This window comes from Oncorhynchus nerka, linkage group LG15 (assembly GCF_034236695.1).
Source record: "Oncorhynchus nerka isolate Pitt River linkage group LG15, Oner_Uvic_2.0, whole genome shotgun sequence".
Classification (NCBI taxonomy): domain Eukaryota; kingdom Metazoa; phylum Chordata; class Actinopteri; order Salmoniformes; family Salmonidae; genus Oncorhynchus; species Oncorhynchus nerka.
The window spans coordinates 71,991,314-72,011,150 of NC_088410.1; the positions used below are offsets into that span (position 1 = coordinate 71,991,314).

At 42.7% G+C, this 19,837-nt stretch overlaps 3 protein-coding genes across 3 annotated transcripts in view; 1 reads left to right on the forward strand and 2 right to left on the reverse strand.

Annotated features, from left to right (window-relative positions):
* LOC115142332 (multiple epidermal growth factor-like domains protein 6) overlaps positions 1 to 7,518 on the reverse strand; it is a 98,184-nt gene extending 90,666 nt beyond the window's left edge. Inside the window, exons 1-3 of the mRNA XM_029681734.2 lie at positions 7,171 to 7,518; positions 5,670 to 5,804; positions 4,438 to 4,547 (exon numbers count right to left, since the gene is read on the reverse strand). Coding sequence (XP_029537594.2) covers positions 4,438 to 4,547; positions 5,670 to 5,804; positions 7,171 to 7,262 — 337 coding nt within the window. The 5' untranslated portion in view covers positions 7,263 to 7,518. The remainder of the gene's footprint in view (positions 1 to 4,437; positions 4,548 to 5,669; positions 5,805 to 7,170) is intronic.
* A 4,553-nt stretch (positions 7,519 to 12,071) lies between these two features.
* On the forward strand, positions 12,072 to 16,845 carry akr7a3 (aldo-keto reductase family 7, member A3 (aflatoxin aldehyde reductase)). The gene is made up of 7 exons (XM_029683446.2): positions 12,072 to 12,526; positions 12,852 to 13,039; positions 13,158 to 13,262; positions 14,036 to 14,132; positions 15,690 to 15,789; positions 15,921 to 16,050; positions 16,407 to 16,845. The coding sequence occupies exons 1-7, from the start codon at positions 12,226 to 12,228 to the stop codon at positions 16,566 to 16,568; spliced, it is 1,083 nt and encodes a 360-aa protein (XP_029539306.1). The 5' UTR covers positions 12,072 to 12,225; the 3' UTR covers positions 16,569 to 16,845.
* A 131-nt stretch (positions 16,846 to 16,976) lies between these two features.
* Positions 16,977 to 19,011, reverse strand: LOC115143251 (mRNA turnover protein 4 homolog). Its single transcript, XM_029683448.2, has 8 exons — positions 18,905 to 19,011; positions 18,563 to 18,621; positions 18,343 to 18,446; positions 18,128 to 18,209; positions 17,973 to 18,040; positions 17,680 to 17,831; positions 17,405 to 17,481; positions 16,977 to 17,292 (listed from the first exon to the last, which is right to left on the reverse strand). Exons 1-8 carry the CDS (start codon positions 18,930 to 18,932, stop codon positions 17,152 to 17,154), a joined length of 711 nt encoding a protein of 236 aa, XP_029539308.2. The 5' UTR covers positions 18,933 to 19,011; the 3' UTR covers positions 16,977 to 17,151.
* Positions 19,012 to 19,837: the final 826 nt, after the last annotated feature.

Here is a 19,837-nt window from a genome sequence, read left to right on the forward strand (position 1 = left end):
GGCAGGGAATAGAAAGACTAGAAATGGGGAGGAGGGGGAGGGACAGAGCAGAAGGAGGGAGCCGTGACAATAACCAGACATATTTCAAATGTTTTACCATTCTCAAGCCTTACATATGACCAAATAAGAGTATATCTTAGTAGAGGATGAGGGAGAACTCGACAAGAGGAGCCAGTAAGTCGGAAAATGCCCACAGCGAAAGTGAATAGCTGGACTGTAGATATGGCCGAGAGATGGGGAGACAAGAAGGACGATAGAAGAGAACCAAACGGAGGAGAGCGAGGGAGAGGTATAGAGAGGGTTGGAAAGGGGTCTGTTAGCATGGCTGCTCATCAATGTACAGGGCTGTTTCTCTACAGCATGATGTGACACTTCATTCCGCTCAACTGCCTCACAATAACAACATTAGCCTAATTAGCTAACACTCACTTTTTATTAGTGCAGACACACCACACACACCACCTCCACAGAGACCTCACATGTGCCAGACACTAAATCCCTATTTTAATGCACAACATTCTCATTTCAATCTCTGGGGTTTTCGAAGGATTTACTAAAGCTGTACCTTTTGCGGTCTCTGCTATAGAGCTGATCTGTCTTCTTGGATGTCGTATGCACTGTTGAAAACAGTCCTATAGATTGAATTGCATTGAAGAACACCAGAGAAAACAGGTCTAAGTGTGCAAGAGAGAGTGGGAGAGTGAGAGAGGGTGGATTGTGGTGTGAGGATCCTTTTATCCTGGTTCAATGGCTCAGAGTAAAGGGTGATTAGTTTGTCCCGTCTCAAAGTGCTGCCACGTCTTAAGTTACGGACATAAAAGCCCAGCCGTGTGTCGAAGAGAGCCGACATTGTCATGCAGAAGAAAAACAAAACCCTGCAACTTAGTGAGGGAGACACTGGGCAGCACTGGGGAATGCCTGTTAGGACGTTTCCTTCTGTGGTGTTTTAAAACAAACCAGAGCTCAGGGGTTGAGCAGACAGCCTAATGCTTCCCTGGATAATTTAATACTGTAACCTTTTAACAAGAGACAAAGAGGGCTTTGAGGAAAGCATGAGACCATAAGGAGACCCTGCTGAAAGGCACATCCAGGGGATCATCTCTCACCCCTGTCCCATCCCAGCCTCTTCCCACCACCCCCTGGCACAGACAGTAGCCTTCTCCACAGGCATGAGGGGAGGTTAGGCACACCACACAGGATGGTGCTGGGGCCTGGACACAGGGGATGGGTAGGTGGAGGTGGGAGCGTTCCTCTGGGCGGTGGTGGGGAATGAAAGTGATGTCTGGGCTGTTTACTAGGGGCTTTGTCAGTGGTGATGTCTAAGGTATGCAGGCTATGCGATGCGGATCAACGGCCGTAAAATCCCATCAAAGGGCCCTGCCAGGTCTCACTTGCGTGGGACTAAGCCTGTCCACACAGAGTTGAGCAGTTCAAGGCCCAGTAGCAGACTCAAACCCAGCCTTGTGGACCAGTACTGACTCCAGCCTCAAGCAGGTGACTCAGCTCCAGCCCACCCCAGTCTCAGTCCCAGTCCTGACTCCAGCCTCAGCCCCAGCTTCAGTCCCAGGCCCAACCTCAGTCCCATCCCCAGTGTCAGCCCCAGCCTCAGGCCCAGCCTCAGGCCCATCCCCATCTCCAGCCTCAGCCCCAGCCCAGTCCAGAGAAACTGTACTCTCCTGTTACCGTGGCACCTCAGCCCAGCAGATCCCTACAACACGTCTCTCCATTACCAAAGCAGAGGATTAGAGTGGGGGAGATTCTGCTTTGACTCATTGTATAGTTTTCTTCTTGACTCTTTTCTGTTCATTTGCAGGTGGTCTCTCTCCTCTGGGATAGGGTTGGAAGAATCAGTCTTTGCCAAAGTCCATGGTGCAAGCCTCTGACCTGTACCACCAGTTACTACCACTCCTCTGAGTCTGCTGATTGGGAATATGGTAGCATGACTATGAGTGTGAGCCGAGATTTAACTGTGGAGCTCTAACAAAACTGGGAACCAGTCAGCACATTGGAATTGGCCACCCAACTGAACAAAGAGGATTACCTGTCCAGCCAAACCCTCACTTTTTTTGGCAGGCAGACACACCCACCATCTCAGGACACAAGGAGCCCTGCAGTGCCAAGTGTAGCTGAGCCAGAAGCAAAGGTGATTAGGTCTGGTGTTCAGTCAACACTTTAACATGTCTGTAAGTCCACTATCATCTTTGGCAGAATTTAAAACAAGACATTGCAATACAAAGCCGGTTTCAGCAAAAATTTCAACAGTAATTTATGAGCTTTCAAACTGACTTTACATATTGGCGCTTTCACCCAGTGTCTGGTCGGTTGTGAACGTCACAGTAACTGTTGCACTGATAGTGCTAAGTGATTAGTGCTTTTTATGGTTTCGTTCTTTATTTATTTTTATAATCACGTTTTTTATTTAGATTATTATTTGTTAACATTAAATGCATTATGAAATATGACCTTGAATTGTGTATATAATATTTTGGGGGGGACAACTTTATTATTTAATTTTTTAAGTCATCATCTCATCGCTGCTCAGGCAGTAGCAGCCAGCCAACCATCTAACATTACCTATGTGCTCCCCAATGAGCCAAGTGCCCCTTGTTAGCGAAAAGGGTACCCCGTGAGCATTAAGTTGCCATAGATGCCCATGCTGCAGAGCTGTCTGACTAAATCACTGTTTTAGTAGTTCTTCAAAAGTAGATAAAATATACTTTCAAGACTGCTACAACTATTAATCGGGTAGAGATACCTCCAAGTACCTCTTGACATTATGACTTCTTCCTCAATGCTCTCCCAACCACCGTCGGCTCCCGACCCAGGGCGATGGGTTTGACGTACCCTTCCTTCCTCTCACTAGCCTATAGAGTATCACCTCCACTCACGTGTAAGCGGGCGTCAATCCCGTAAAGATTGATTTACACTAATAAACATACAGTCGTGGCCAAAAGTTTGAGAATGACACAAATATTAATTTTCACAAAGTCTGCTGCCTCAGTTTGTATGATGGCAATTTGCAAATACTCCAGAATGTTATGAAGAGTGATCAGATTAATTGAAATTAATTGCAAAGTCCCTCTTTGCCATGCAAATGAACTGAATCCCCCAAAAACATTTCCACTGCATTTCAGCCCTGCCACAAAAGGACCAGCTGACATCATGTCAGTGATTCTCTCGTTAACATAGGTGTAAGTGTTGACGAGGACAAGGCTGGAGATCACTCTGTCATGCTGATAGAGTTCGAATAACAGACTGGAAGCTTCAAAAGGAGGGTGGTGCTTGGAATCATTGTTCTTCCTCTGTTAAACATGGTTACCTGCAAGGAAACATGTGCCGTCATCATTGCTTTGCACAAAAAGGGCTTCACAGGCAAGGATATTGCTGCCAGTAAGATTGCACCTAAATCAACCATTTATCGGATCATCAAGAACTTCAAGGAGAGCGGTTCAATTGTTGTGAAGAAGGCTTCAGGGCGTCCAAGAAAGTCCAGCAAGCGCCAGGACCGTATCCTACAGTTGGTTCAGCTGCGGGATCGGGGCACCACCAGTACAGAGCTTGCTCAGGAATGGCAGCAGGCAGGTGTGAGTGCATCTGCACGCACAGTGAAAAAAAAAACGCTTTTCCGGGAAAGACAAGGTGAGCGCTACCATCAGTCCTGTATCATGCCAACAGTAAAGCATCCTGAGACCATTCATGTGTGGGGTTGCTTCTCAGCCAAGGGAGTGGGCTCACTCACAATTTTGCCTAAGAACACAGCCATGCATAAAGAATGGTACCAACACATCCTCCGAGAGCAACTTCTCCCAACCATCCAGCAACAGTTTGGTGATGAACAATGCAAAAGTGATAACTAAGTGGCTTGGGGAACAAAACATCGATATTTTGGGTCCATGGCCAGGAAACTCCCCAGACCTTAATCCCATTGAGAACGTGTGGTCAATCCTCAAGAGGTGGGTAGACAAACAAAAATCCACAAATTCTGACAAACTCCAAGCATTGATTATGCAAGAATGGGCTGCCATCAGTCAGGATGTGGCCCAGAAGTTAATTGGCAGCATGCCAGGGCAGATTGCAGAGGTCTTGAAAAAGAAGGGTCAACACAGCAAATATTGACTCTTTGCATCAACTTTATGTAATTGTCAATAAAAGCCTTTGACACTTATGAAATGCTTGGAATTATTCTTCTGTATTCCATAGTAACATCTGACAAAAATATCTAAAGACACTGAAGCAGCAAACTTTGTGGAAATTAATATTTGTGTCATTCTAAACACTTTTGGCCACGACTGTACACTGTCTGTATCCTGATAACGGTAACAATCACTCCCTCCCACATTAACAGAAGATCCCTCTCTGAAACACTAGGTGGTTGTGATACTTTAACAACAGAAACCTCAGTAATATGAAGCAATAGAAGAAAAGGGAAAGACTTACGATACAAGCAGCCAGCCTCTCCGTTGAGTTGAGACCATCCAGGACAGCACTTATACACGGTCTGGAAGTCTTGTCTGTAGATTTGTTTATATGCTGTGTAGTATGCCGTCCTGTTATCAAGGAGACATAACATTATCAAAGGATACAAACTAGATCATATAAAGCTACACTATATAAAACACGTCTATACAATAATTAGAGGTTCAGATGTATGGCACAATGTCATGGTTGTTCTGTCTGTTCTTAGGGAGGGTGGAGAGGGTAGTCTGTTCTTAGGGGTTTGCCATCCTGAGAGTGGGAGGGCTAGGTTGCTGATGAGGTTCAATGAGTAAGAAGGGGGAAAAAACCTTCAGATCCACTACGATAATCACAGAACATTTCCCACTCTTTTAAGTCACATACAGTATAATAATCAGGAAACATTTTCCCAGTCTTTTAAGTCGTCCATTTCAATGTGCAAGACTGGTAGACTATACTTCAGAGTACGGTGTCTATCCCTGTAGTTTAGAAGCCCTCTCACGGCTACTAGTCATTATGCGTAATTTTGTTTACACCGTGTAATTAAGGGTTTGGCGACCTTCAAAGCTGCCTGCGTCTTTGTATTGTGGTAAATATATGGAGAAAGCGCGCCTCAATAGCACATTGAGAAACTCCCCAGAGAGTGAGTCAGGGGTAAGCCACAGGACTCTTCCTCACAGGTATGTACCTGACCTTTGGAGATGCCTCGGCTAAATAGATAGGTTAGCTAGCCCTCCAGGAGAGCTGTGGCTATACCTTGCACTTAGTGCTATATGAGAGGCCTACAAGACCCTGATTAAAGAACAAAAGAGAGGGAAAAGGATAGGAGACAGAAAAGAGGAGAGAGATGTTGACTGAGATTTAGGGGGCTGAGGATGGCACTCTTAAACAGCTTTGACATGATTTGATTACTGTTAAGACTGAGTCAGCAACAACTGCACAACACAGAATTATCCATAGGCAATACATGCAATATAGAATATAATGGCTATCTACAGAATAGCATTCCTGAAAAATTCCTCAGAACAAACATAGGAGTCATGAGTATGTGAAAGGCTGACAGAGCTGATGGGTACAGAAGAGAAGGACAGAAAACTGGACAGGTGAATAACTAGTGTTGCTTTTGGAATGGATGGAGGAATACATGGATAGAAGAATGGATTGATTGATGGATGGATGGATGAAGAGATGGCTGAATGAAAAGTAGGACTCACCTTCTCTCGTATCCCATGCACCAGTTCTGTCCTAGGCAGCCTTGCTTCCAGACCTTGACCATGCGCGTGAAGGCCTGCACACACGGCTGCCTTTGGGCAACCAGCGTCACATCCCGCTCCACACACACGTTGGGCCTGAAAGAGGCCAGTGGCAAAAAACATTGAACAAATCAATATTCTGTCATATTCTGTCATTTTATTGGTTTACAGTAAGAGGGTGTTATGAAGGATGAACCAGTAAAGATAAATGGACAAGGATTCCATAGGGGTTAATACTGTGTTGAGATGCCTGTGCTGTCTGCTAAGACTTAAGGGGAATTCTCCATGCATTAATGTTTGACCCCTAAGCAGGGCAGCACAAGACACTGCCTGCAGCAAGACATCAAACAAACATTCACTAAGACTTTACCTGATACTACAGTATATCAAAACATTGACCAAAGGAGAGCAGAATAACAAGATCATACCAACTGATTTGGACCTCTTGTTATTGAGTTTTATAAGCCAGGTGCCATAAGCCAGGTGCCATGAGTGTCATAGATCCCATCGTACCATATTCCCTGCATTGTAGTCTCTAAGACCATCTCAAGCTGCCATACTATCCCTGTAACATTAAGCAGTGTTTTGGTACCTCTCCAGTAGCAGAAACTGCAGTACGTCTGAGAGAAGTCTCATCCTTTACGAGTAGCTCATTCATTCCATGTCCAACCTTGTCTCATCTCTGGGATAGTGTGTATGTCTGATAGGTCTGTGATCATATTCAGTTTGTGATGCTGATACTGTATCTATTTTTCCAAGACCGGCAATGGTCCCTCTGAGAAAATTCCCATTCTTTTTCCCTATCTGACATTGACACGGCCATTACAACTGAACAGAGAGTTATAATGAAGTCAGACTTATCAGAAGCACCTCATCTCGGGAACCTATCTCACCTGTTACTTTGGAATGCTCTCCATTATATGGAAAACTTAGGAACATCTCAGGAATGCTTCCTGCCTCATTAATCCACACCGAGATCATGTGTAATTATGTAATAACATTACTGTGCATTTTGAGAAAGACAGTAGAGTATTCTTATGAATAGCTCCAGGTGCATCATAGCTCCAGGTGCATACCTTTCTGTGAAATGTACAAAATACAGCCTTAAGAGTTAACAGTGATTGTTGTCTGTGTCGTTTTAACTACAGGTTTATACAAGCCCAGGTATAGAACGCATTGTTCTTCTTTCAATGCAAACACCTTTTGAGTAAAACATTGAAACATGAAATTAATTAATTGATAAACAAATATCATATTTCAACTTGTGAAAGTTTTAAAATAATCCTATTAACCGGTAGTTTGATATGTCAACAGATATTGGATTCTGGTTATATGGTTTTAAACTCAAATTAATAGCAGTAGCAAGTGACATGACTCTTACCAGAAATGTTTTATCATGTAGGTTACTGTGACTAAAATATGTATTATCAAGTAAAAATGACAGCTTGTAAAAAATACTTACATGTATGGTAGGAGAATTCCATAGCTGGACACTGCGTATATCCCATCGATAAGTAAGTATTGAAAAACTATTAAAACGAAGATACAATCCATTTCCAAGTTGTGTTGAATGTATCAATATGTATGCATTAAAGCGCAGAAATGTAGTGGTATTGACACGTTTTAGTGAAAAAAGACAGAATGCACAAAAAAATCCGTAGCCAAATTACTGAAAAAATATTGGAAGAAGGCTTCACTGTTACACTAAAAAAAATCTACCAGAGAGTGAGAAGTGTCAGTACAACACCTTCTAATTCCAAAAGTGATGCAGTCATACATCCCGTACAGAGTGGTGCTTGGAGGTCGTTCCTAACTGGTTTACAACATGCAGATGTTGAACGCACATGCGCGCGCAATGGCTTATAAGAGTAAATCAAAGCAGTCTGGTCTCATAGACTAGACGTAAAATAGTAAAAGTAAACCTACAACAATCAAATGTTTGGTATGTTTACATAGTACAGAAGGTTACTTAAAGTTTGGTATGTTTGGTATGTTTACATAGTACAGAAGGTTACTTAAAGCTAAAACGAAAGTATGGTATTTGGTCGGGGTGGGTAGATGGGAGGATATCCTCATGGACAATTTCAGCATTTTAGCTAATTAGCTACTTACTACTTACTACTTTTCAGCTACTTTGCAACTACTTCGAATTTTAGCTAACCCTTCCCCTAGCCTACCTCCTAACACTAACCTAGCTAAACTAGCCTAGCTAGCATTCGCGTTACCCACCTAGCTAACAACAAATTGGAATTTGTAACTTATCATACTAATTGTATTTCGTAACATATCATACTAATTGGAGTGTCCCGGATTTACATTTACTGTGTTATGTCTACCGCCGAGTCCAGATTGTTTGAAGAGATTATGGATCATTTCAATGGAATGGATTGGGACAGTAACAGAGATGTTAGCTTTTTCCCCCAAAATGTCCTGGTGTTGTAACATGTTGCAAGTTAAAACTGTATTATTTTCTTCAGACATTCATGTTTTTTTTCTCACCTTTATTTAACCAGGTAGGTCAGTTGAGAACAAGTTCTCATTTACAACTGCGACCTGGCCAAGATAAAGCAAAGCAGTGTGACAAAAACAACAACACAGAGTTACACATCGGATAAACAAACGTAAGTCAATAACACATTAGAAAAATCTGTATACAGTGTGTGCAAAGGAAAGGTAAGGCAATTAATAGGCCAATAGTGGCAAAGTAATTACACTTTAGCAATTTACACTAGAGTGATATATGTGCAGATGAGAATGTGCAAGTAGAAATCCTGGTGTGCAAAAGAGCAGAAAAACAAAAACAAATATGGGGATAAGGTAGGTAGTTGGTTGGATGGGCTACAACAGATGGGCTGTGTACAGCTGCAGCGATCGGGTAAGCTGCTCTGACAGCTGACGCTTAAAGTTAGTGAGGGTCCAACTTCCGTGATTTTTGCAATTCGTTCCAGTCATTGGCAGCAGAGAACTGGAAGGAAAGGTGACCAAAGTAGGTGTTGGCTTTGGAGATGAAATATACCTGCTGGAGCACGTGCTACAGATGGGTGCTGCTATGGTGACCAGTGAGCTGAGATAAGGCGGAGCTATACCTAGCAAAGACTTATAGATGACCTAGAGCCAGTGGGTTTGGCGACGAATATATAGCGTGGACCAGCCAACATGAGCATACAGGTCGCAGTTGTGGGTAGTATATGGGGCTTTGGTGACAAAACGGACGGCACTGTGATAGACTGCATCCAATTTGCTGAGTAGAGCATTGGAGGCTAATTTGTAAATGACATCGCTGAAGTCAAGGATCGGCAGGATAGTCAGTTTTATGAGGATAAATTTGGCAGCATGAGTGAAGGATGCTTTGTTGCGAAATAGGATGCCGATTCTAGATTTAACTTTGGATTGGAGATGCTTAATGTGAGTCTGGAAGGATAGTTTACAGTCTAGCCAGACACCTAGGTATTTATAGTTGTCCACCTATTCTAAGTCAGAACCGTCCAGAGTAGTGATGCTGGTCGGGCGGGCGGGTGCGGGCAGCGATTAGTTGAAGAGCATGCATTTCATTTTACTAGCATTTAAGAGCAGTTGGAGGCCTCAGAATGAGTGTTGTATGGCTTTGAAGCTCGTATGGAGGTTTGTTAACACAGTGTCCAAAGAAGGACCAGATGTATACAGAATGGTGTCGTCTGCATAGAGGTGGATTAAAGAATCACCCCCAGCAAGAGCGACATCATTGATATATACAGAGAAAAGTGTCGGCCCGAGAATTGAACCCTGTGGCACCCCCATAGAGACTGCCAGAGGTCCGGACAACAGGCCCTCCGATTTGACACACTGAACTCTATCTGAGAAGTATTTAGTGAACCAGGCGAGGCAGTCATTAGAGAAACCAAGGCTGTTGAGTCTGCCGATAAGAATACAGTGATTGACAGAGTCGAAAGCCTTGTGAATTGATGTGAGGGCCCCTTAGGCTACAATACAATTATGCCTATATTGTATGCCTATATTTGGCAGCAGGTAGATCAACAAGTAATTTCAGACATACAACATCACACTTCACACACATCTTAATGACATATCAGAACAGAGCAGTTTTACATTCAGGGGCAATGTGTTATTGGTATCCACTGCTGCCTAATCCTACCCAAAGAGGAACCTATAGTTGCAATAGAGCAGAGAGAGAAGGGGGAGATATGCCACTTATGTGAGTTATGGAGGAAGACTGTGGGTGGTCAAGCTGCACAGGTCAGTGTGCAGGACACAGCTGATGCTGCCTGTGGTCAGATGGGTCAAAGTTACTGCTGCTCTCCATCTAATCTAATGACCAAAGGCCCAGAGGGTCAATACCAGCCATGGTCTAATTACCACTGCAATGGTTGAAATGGTTACACACACAGGGACCATGGATTGTTCTGCAATAGTTAGGCCTACACATAATTTGAAGACTTTCTCCTGACATAATTGGCATTTTTGCAGGGGTATTTTAATTTGAAATAGCCTACCAAATGAAATATGAATATAATAAGAGTATTATAACTTACTGTTTTAGTCATTGTGTTTCCATCTGTCTCAGTGAGAGCTTGGAGAAAAGAAATGTGTATATGTGGGATTATCCCTCGTCTTGATACGGTGCTCTTATAGGCCGAATAGTTACGTACTGTTAGTGCTGACTTCTGTTGACAAGGAAGTGACACAATGGCACAGAGTATTCCATAGGCATAGGCCATGACTCTGCAAACATGCTGAAGTCCTCACATTGACATCAACATTAGAGGACTATGTGATGTATTTAGTAAACAGTGTAGCCTGTGTAACCTGTGTAAATGACAGGTTTATAAGCTAGGAGCGAAGGCTCATGAGATGAATGTGGGAAAGTATGTGAGGGGTACAAGATGTGTTTCCCTAATAAAGGCAAAGCTGTAACACAGGATAGTTATAGGCCTACTTTATAAAATATTTATTAAGGGTAGGCCTATAAGTAGTTTATACGCGTTTAATGATTAGTTTATAGATAGTATTAAAATCTGCTAAACAGTAACACATTGGTTGAAATTGGTGCTTGTCATGTAGCCTTGTTGCCTATGTTATATAAGCTATGTTGGTACTGTAGCAAATTTGGGGGGGGTAGCCCTGAACGGGACTCAAACTCGGGTCCAGCATCTGTCAAACTAACACCTTAACCGTTAAGCCAAGAGGTCCAAACCTCTTGACAAGGTCGCTAGGTGTTGGTACTTCAGGATCGGTGTCCCGTCCTCGGGATGGTTGAGCTAACGTAGGCTAATGCGATTAGCATGAGGTTGTAAGTGACAAGACAATTTCCCAGGACATAGACATATCTGATATTGTCAGAAAGCTTAAATTCTTGTCAATCTAGCTGCACAGTCCAATTTACAATAGCTATTACAGTGAAAGAATACCATGCTATTGTTTGAGGAGAGTGCACAGTTTTGAACTTGAAAAGTTATTAATAAACCAATTAGGCACATTTGGGTAGTCTTGAAACAATATTTTGAACCGAAATGCAATGTTTCATTGGATCAGGCTAAAACTTTGTGCATGCACTGCTGCCATCTAGTGGCCAAAATCTAAATTGCCTGGGTTGGAAGAATACATTATGGCCTTTCTCTTGCATTTCAAAGATGACGGTAAACATTTTTTTTAACAGTTGTTTTTTTCTTTGTACTATCTTTTACCAGATCTAATGTGTTATATTCTCCTACATTCCTTTGACATTTCCACAAACTTTCAAGTGTTTCCTTTCAAATGGTATCAAGAATATGCATATACTTGCTTCAGGTCCTGAGCAACAGGCAGTATATATTTGGGTCTATAATTTTAGGAGAACATTTTTGGGGAAAAGGGGCGGATCATTACCCCCTTCCTTCTGCAAAGCGTGTCCCCACTCTTCTCTATAACAAGTCTCTCACGTGTACACTCCTCTCTGAAGGAGGGGGGTAATGTAGCGACCTTATCGCAACACCTAGCAATCTTGTCAAGAGGTTCGGACCTCCTGACGTAACGGTTAAGGTGTTAGCTTGACAGTCACTGGACCCATCCCACTTCTGACACCAGTGTAGCGAATTTAAGGGGTAGCCCCGACCGGGACACGACCCGGATCCAGCGACTGTCCATCACCTTTCGCCAAGAGGTCCGAACCGCTTGACGAGGTCGCTAGGTGTTGGGTTAAGGTCGCTACAGTATTTAGGGAAAAGATCTATTCATGTCATTGATGAAGTTCTGAATTAAACTTCAGTGGAATCTGTTGTAGTTTGCTGACATCATCTGGTTGAAATGAGAACTGCATTAGGGACCACGCTGTTCCTAGTGTAGGAATTCAAATTATTGATAGAAAGACTCCCGAACCTGGAAATCATTGTCGAACGGAGGTAACTGAACTCTTCACTGTACTTCCTGCTCCAATGAGAACCCATTTTACGTACACGAAAGCGTTTTGCAACTTTAACACACTCCCCTACTGTCAGCTTGCGCGTCATTTGCCCTGTGCTCAGCTGACACAACGCGGTTTATTATGCTTTTGGGAGCAAGAGTAGGCCTGTGTATATTTCAACAAAGACTCGCTTCAGGATCCAAGTATTTACCGTTGATTGTTTATCATCATCGCAACATGTCTTCGACCGGATCAACACAATTGAAACGCCCGATTTCACTACTGGGATCGATGGCGTTTGGGGAGCGTGCTGACGCGGAGACAAGCACAAACATGGTGAAAGCCTACCTGGAGCGCGGCCACAATGATTTGGACACTGCCTTCATGTACACAGACGGACAGGCAGAAACTATCATTGGGGGAATGAATCTACCCAAAACGGGTAACGAACACAGCGTTAATAGCCTACTGTCTAGTATACTAACATTGTCAACAAAAGTAACATTATAATCTGAGTATGCTATGTTGTAGCACTGCTGCAAGTGTTTTTATTTCACCAGATTCCATGCATACTAGTAATAACAGTAACTGTAGTTACATCGGTGAGTGCATTAACAGTTCAATCATACTGGTGCATAAAGTGTGCCCAGATAACAAACTGCAATGTTACAAACCACTGCTACATTACCAGTATGACTTCTTACACATGTTCTATGACCCGATTGGATCTTATCAGCCATGTTTGTGTTTATTGCCTGTATCTACAGTGAGCATTGCCACCAAAGCCAACCCCTGGGAAGGAAAGACCCTGAAACCAGAGAGTGTGCGTTCTCAGCTGGACACTTCTCTGAAGAGACTGCGTACACAGTGTGTGGACCTCTTCTACCTCCATGCTCCAGACCATCAGAACCCCATCCAGGACACACTGCAGGCCTGCCATGAGCTCTACAAAGAGGTACTGATCCGGAGGGCAACTCTCCTCACACCCACCCCGTAATACAGGCACCTGAAGCATATTTCACACCACCTGGCTCTTTTGTAGACATGTAATTTATTGCTATGTTGGTTTTCAGGGTAAATTTAAGGAGCTTGGCTTATCAAACTATGCTGCATGGGAAGTGGCTGAAATCTTTACCATCTGCCGACACAACAACTGGATTCTTCCCACTGTTTATCAGGTAACACACATGGGAAGTCTGCATCTGTCACATACCACACTGCCTTCATTCAAAATACATCATATTATTAAATAGTAACTAACTTCTAAATGCTGTTTATCCTTTATTTTTTGACACCACACTCCAAAAAGCAAGTTTTGTCTAATCATGATTATTGTCCTGTCGTGTGCTCCAGTGCTGCAAGAAAAGACCTAGTTAAGCTGCAGCTGGCCCAGAACAGTGGCACGTCTTGCTCGTCATTGTAATCAGAGGGATGATATATATATACTATGCATACCAGTCTCTCTTGGCTAAAAGTATAGGAGACTGACTGCATGACTTCTTTTCATAAGAAATGTTGTGTTGAAAATCCCAAATTGTTTGCATAGTCAACTTACACACAGCTCTGACACACACACTTACCCCACCAGACACACCACCAGGGGTCTTTTCACAGTCCACAAATCCAGAACAAATTCAAAAAAGCATAGTATTGTAGAGCCATTATTGCATGGAACTTCGTTCCATCTCATATTGCTCAAATAAACAGCAAACCTGGTTTCAAAAAACAGCTAAAGCAACACCTCTCCCCTATTTGACCTAGATAGTTTGTATGCAGTGATATGTAGGCTACGTGTGCCTTAAAAAAAGTAGTTATATCCTTGAGCTGTTCTTGTCTATTAATGTTCTGAATTATGTAATGTTTCATGTGGACACCAGGAAAAGTAGCTGCTGATTTTGCAACAGCTAATGTGGATCCTAATAAAATACCAAATAACTGTGCCTTTCTGTAGGGAATGTACAATGCCACCACACGACAGGTGGAGACAGAACTGCTACCATGTCTGAGATACTACAGCATCAGATTCTATGCATACAACCCTCTAGCAGGTACTGTGCATCTAAACTCAGCAAAAAAAAAGAAACGTCCCCTTTTCAGGACTCCGTCTTTCAAAGATAAGTCGTAAAAATCCAAATAACTATACGTCTTCATTGTAAAGGGTTTAAACACACTGCTTGTTCTATGAGCCATAAACAATTAATGAACATGCACCTGTGGAACTGGCGTTAAGACACTAACAGCTTACAGACTGTAGGCAATTAAGGTCACAGTTACGAAAACATAGAACACTAAAAAGAGGCCTTTCTACTGACTCTGAAAAAAAACAAAAGATGCCCAGGGTCCCTGCTCATCTGCTTGAATGTGCCTTAGGCATGCTGCAAGGAGGCATGAGGACTGCAGATGTGGCTGTGGCAATAAATTGCAATGTCCATACTGTGAGATGCCTAAGACAGGGCTACAGGGAGACAGGACGGACTGTTGATCGTCGTCGCAGTGGCAGACCACGTGTAACAACACCTGCACAGGATCGGTACAGCCGAACATCACATCTGCAGGACAGGTACAGGATGGCAACATCTGCCCAAGTTACACCAGGAACGCACAATCCCTCCATCAGTGCTCAGACTGTCCACAACAGGCTGAACTGAGGGCATGTAGACCTGTTGTAAGGCAGGTCCTCACCGGCAACACTGTCGCCTATGGGCCCAAACCCACCATTGCTGGACCAGAGACTGGCAAAAAGTGCTCTTCACTGACGAGTCACGGTTTTGTCTCACCCGGGGTGATGGTCGGATTTGCGTTTATCATCGAAGGAATGAGCGTTACACGAGGCCTGTATTCTGGAGCGGGATCGAATTGGCGGTGGAGGGTCCATCATGGTTTGGTGCGGTGTGTCACAGCATCATCGAACTGAGCTTGTTGTCATTGCATGCAATCTCAACGCTGTGCTTTACAGGGAAGACATCCTCCTCCCTCATGTGGTACCCTTCCTGCAGGCTCATCCTGACATGACCCTCCAGCATGACAATGCCACCAGCCATACTGCTCATTCTGTGCGTGATTTCCTGCAAGACAGGAATGTCAGTGTTCTGCCATGGCCAGCGAAGAGCCCGGATCTCAATCCCATTGAGCACATCTGGGACCTGTTGGATCGGAGGGTGAGGGCTAGGGCCATTCCCCCCCAGAAATGTCTGGGAACTTGCAGGTGCCTTGGTGGAAGAGTGGGGTAACATCTCACAGCAAGAACTGGCAAATCTAGTGCAGTCCATGAGATGCACAGCAGTACTTAATGTAGCTGGTGGCCACACCAGATACTGACTGTTACTTTTGATTTTGACCCATTTGTTCAGGGACACATTATTCCATTTGTTAGTTACATCTGTGGAACTTGTTCAATTTATGTATGTTGTTGAATCTTGTGTTCATACAAATATTTACACGTTAAGTTTGCTGAAATTAAACGCAGTTGACAGCGTGAGGACGTTTCTTTTTTTTGCTGAGTTTATAACGCCTCTAAAATGGCAAGATTTTGAGGATAATAAAAAATCTCAATGTCTAGTGTGAGAACATGGTTTAACATTCACTCTGTTCTTCTGTGCAACCAGGGGGCCTTCTCACAGGGAAGTACCATTATCAGGACAAAGAAGGTTCTCAGCCTTCAGGACGTTTCTTTGGTAACAACTGGGCTGGTGCTTACAGAGACAGGTGAGATTACAAAATAAAATGGTATTAAAACTAGTATGGTCACAGTAGTTACATTAACATGATTTGTCCAGATTAGCTTTACACTAGATACAATTAAACATTACATTTGGATGATTTGTGTTGTGTGTCAGGTACTGGAAGGAGAGCCACTTCCAGGCGATAGACCTTGTTCAGAAGGCCATGGAGACAGCGTATGGCTCAAACAAACCCTCCATGACATCTGCTGCTCTCCGCTGGATGTACCACCACTCCCACCTCAAGGTAACTGACCACATTCAATAATGAACAGGGACAACTCACTATCAGCTAGGTCACTTTGGCTGCATTTACACAGGCAGCCTAATTCAGACCTTTTTCCAGTAATTGACTAATTCCACTAATCAGATCAGCTCTTTTTCCAGAATTGGGCAAAAGATCAGAATTGGCCTGCCTGTAATAAGTCAATGATTACAAATGTTTTTTCTTCTTCTTTACAATGTGAAAAGGAACATTTCACTCAATGTCAGCAGTACTATTTAAACAATCTTCATAAGTTGAATCAAAAAAGTGTGGTGTATGTAGTGTTAATTGTTAACTGCTGTGCATCTTGTACCTGGGCTTTGTCTCCACTGTTCCAGGGTGATTTGGGAGATGGTGTAATCATTGGGATGTCCAGTATGGAGCAGCTAGATCAAAACCTTTCTGCCTCTGAGGAGGGACCTCTGGATGATCGTGTGGTGGAGGCATTCAAACATGCCTGGGACCTTGTGGCCCACGAGTGCCCCAATTACTTCCGCTAGATGGCTCAACAACCCTGGCTAGTCTAGAGCCCACATCTGATCGACTATATCCACTGACTGTTGCCTTTTTACCAAATGTGCCGTATACAGTTAGCTAATTAACATGTAGTGAGATGTAGGTTTTCAGATTGGTGCTTTAGCGAAATTACAAAAAAAGTGCCGATTATGATTTTGGTCCTATTATATCACTTAATGTAAATTCAATGAATTGAGGGTAGTTGTGTTCAGGAAACTTTTTCTGGTGGCTGTCTTGACTAATAAACTGTGGAGAAATTGGGACAGCATTTTTTCCTTAATAATATCTGCCATGGCGTTGCGATTTTACAGCCTAGCTTAAAGATATACTTCGCATTAACAATTCCAACTTTCTTTTGTGGGATGTTTTATAGGACACAACCCAGCATACTGTAAGTTTGTACTGTTGTATTTGAGTTGACCAAAAAAAAATGTATAAAGCACAAAAATGTATATACACAATTCCATGGGTAACATTGCAAGTAGGAAACACTTTAAAGTAGTTTGTTTTGATGTCACCTAAAAAAAAAGGCACAGTATTAAAAACAAGTCTGAGAAGTCCATTGCTCTATCCAGATTCATTCCCTTCTTCCTCATCGTTCTCCTGCATGGCCTCTTCCTCAGCTAGCTTCTCAAAGTCGCTCGTTTCAGAGTTCCACATGCACTGGATCTGCACTCTGAATTCAGCCATCTCAATCCCAAAGAGTTTCTATGTTATGGAAAATAGGTTCATTTGATTAGATAAGACATTTATCGGACCATCTAGCAACTGGACTTGCAAAATGTTTCAGGTGTAGACTGGGGGATGCTTTAGAACTCACCAGAATACGGGCCTGTTCAGGGGTTAGTGTGTCTCCCTCTTTGCACACCTCATGGTCTTTCAGTAGCGTCACCACTCCTACGACAAAACAATGGGGTATAAGCCAACAATTGCAACATGTATTCCTTCTCCTTTGAAATGAATCCAAAGAAAACCTTGGGTTAGATCAGAAGTTTGTATCAGAAGCATAAAAAGTTCATTTGAAACCAACAAAACAGGTCACTAGATGGAGGTTAGGGACATCCTTTCATTACAGACTTAGGAAAGCATTCTCACCTTTCTTGAGTGCTGTGGGGAGTCCCAAATGTCTCAGCTGTGGCTCCATGGAGTGAGGGAACTGTTCCAGGGGTCCTTCATCAAGTGTTAAGGCCATCCCTGCCTTGTTTCCTGCTCGTGCAAAATCCATCTCTTTGAACTGGCTGAAATACCTGAAGAACATTTATCAAGAGAAAAACTTATGAAACTACCAGAGGACAAGGAATCAGTCTCAGCAATGGATCGTTGCAAAAAAGGACTCAAGCTAATGACTGTACATATTTAATGGAAATGCAAAATATTGATCTACTTACTCTTGTACCTCTTCTTTGGTTTTATTTGTGAATAACACACCCACTTCTCCTCTCAGAAACCTGCTGACCTACAAAATAAGCAGGCCGACATTAATTGAACCCCTTGCAGTGTCATTGTGCAATTTGACCCTCACTTTATCACAGATTTGACATACCTTGTGCAAATTGTCTTTGTACTCGCTTGTTGATCCTTTACCTATAGCGATCATCATCACTTTGTTTTTCCCAAAAAAGAATCTGAAAGTGAAGAAAAACCTTAGTCAAACTGGCTAGTCAGCTACATGTATTTATACACATAACACGTAGGTGTCTGACCATTTGATAATAATGAGAACCAGGCTGCATAGACTAGTGTGTTGAGTGTTCTTACCGACTGTGTTTCCAGGCTGTCCTGATGTCTTTCAATTTGTTGTTCCTCATGTTTGCCACAGAGAAGATGAACAGGTGCTTGTACATATCCACACATTTCCGCAACTATAAGGCCACGGACATACAGATACAGACTATTAGTCAAAGAGTTTTAGCTGGATATCATTGTCAGACAGGAAACAACAAGCTAACTAACTAATTGAATGGTCAGAAATAGTTACCTCTTCTATTAAGTTCTGTTTTGTTTCCAGACCCTTCTTGGCTGTTTTTGTTAGTGAAACTGAGAAGTGAAAACGGCACACAATAAGGGTTAATACCTACAGGACAACAAAAAATGTTCAGCAATAGCCATATTTGCAAACATAACCTGCTTGCTATTAGCTTATGGTGCTAGATGGTTAGAGTATGTAGTTAGCTAGCTAGCGGGCTCCTCTTTCACCTCTTGATGCAATACATCCCCTGCAATTGCTATAGTAGTGAACTGCTACCTCAAGTAATGCATTAATCCAAACTATACTTAATATACTCTTCATCTACTGGATGAATCTGACATAAAAACCTACTTTTCTTGTCCCTCTTTGACTTTGGCATGGTTATCGCGTTGTAGAACAAGACCTAGGGGGGAAAAAGACTCCACGTGTTTCTGTCTACTGAATATAGCTGTCCAAAATATGCCTGACAATAATTCACGATTCACTTGCATTTTATGAGATAATTTTCTGTCGCATCATTGAATTTAAATGAGATATTGAGTTTGATAATAGGAATACATTATTTAATCATCTGTATTAAACGTGTAGAAAAATGTGCTTTACAGACATGTCTCATTTCCCCCAGCAGATGGAACCCTGCAAACATAAGAGTGCACAAATAAGTGTATTAACAAGGCAATCATAATAAAGCCATTAGAACAGTATTGTGTGACAGAAATAATGATTTCCTTCTTTATTCTATGGAGTTTTCTGTTGAGTGTCAATCATGTAGCTACATCTTTGCATAATTAACGTGCTGCAATAACAGCAAAATTGACAGCAGTGTCCCTTGAGTGAGATGTCTGTGGCATGTGCATCTCTGAAATGTGATTCAATGTAAGATAGTTAATCAATGTGTACTGCTTTAACAAAAAAATTGATACAGTGATAGAACCATCTATGTGGGTGTTGCCTGCCCGGTTTGTGTAATAATTCTCTATGCCAGATGAGTTTATGTGTTACGTTATCTGTGAACCTAAAGTGAGAAATGCAGTAGCAAGAGGTGAAATCCCACATAGACAAATTACAGCCATATCCACAAAGCGTCTCAGGGTAGGAGTGCTGATCCAGGTCAGGACCAGTTTTTCACTTTTAGATCATAATGAATATGAATATATGGACATATCCTATAATAGACCTAAGTGCGAATGTTGTTCATTAGCTCAGCATGCAACAGCACAGTCCCCGCCAAGCTTATCACCAAGCTCACAACTCTGGAACTGAAAACCTCCCTCTGTAATTGCA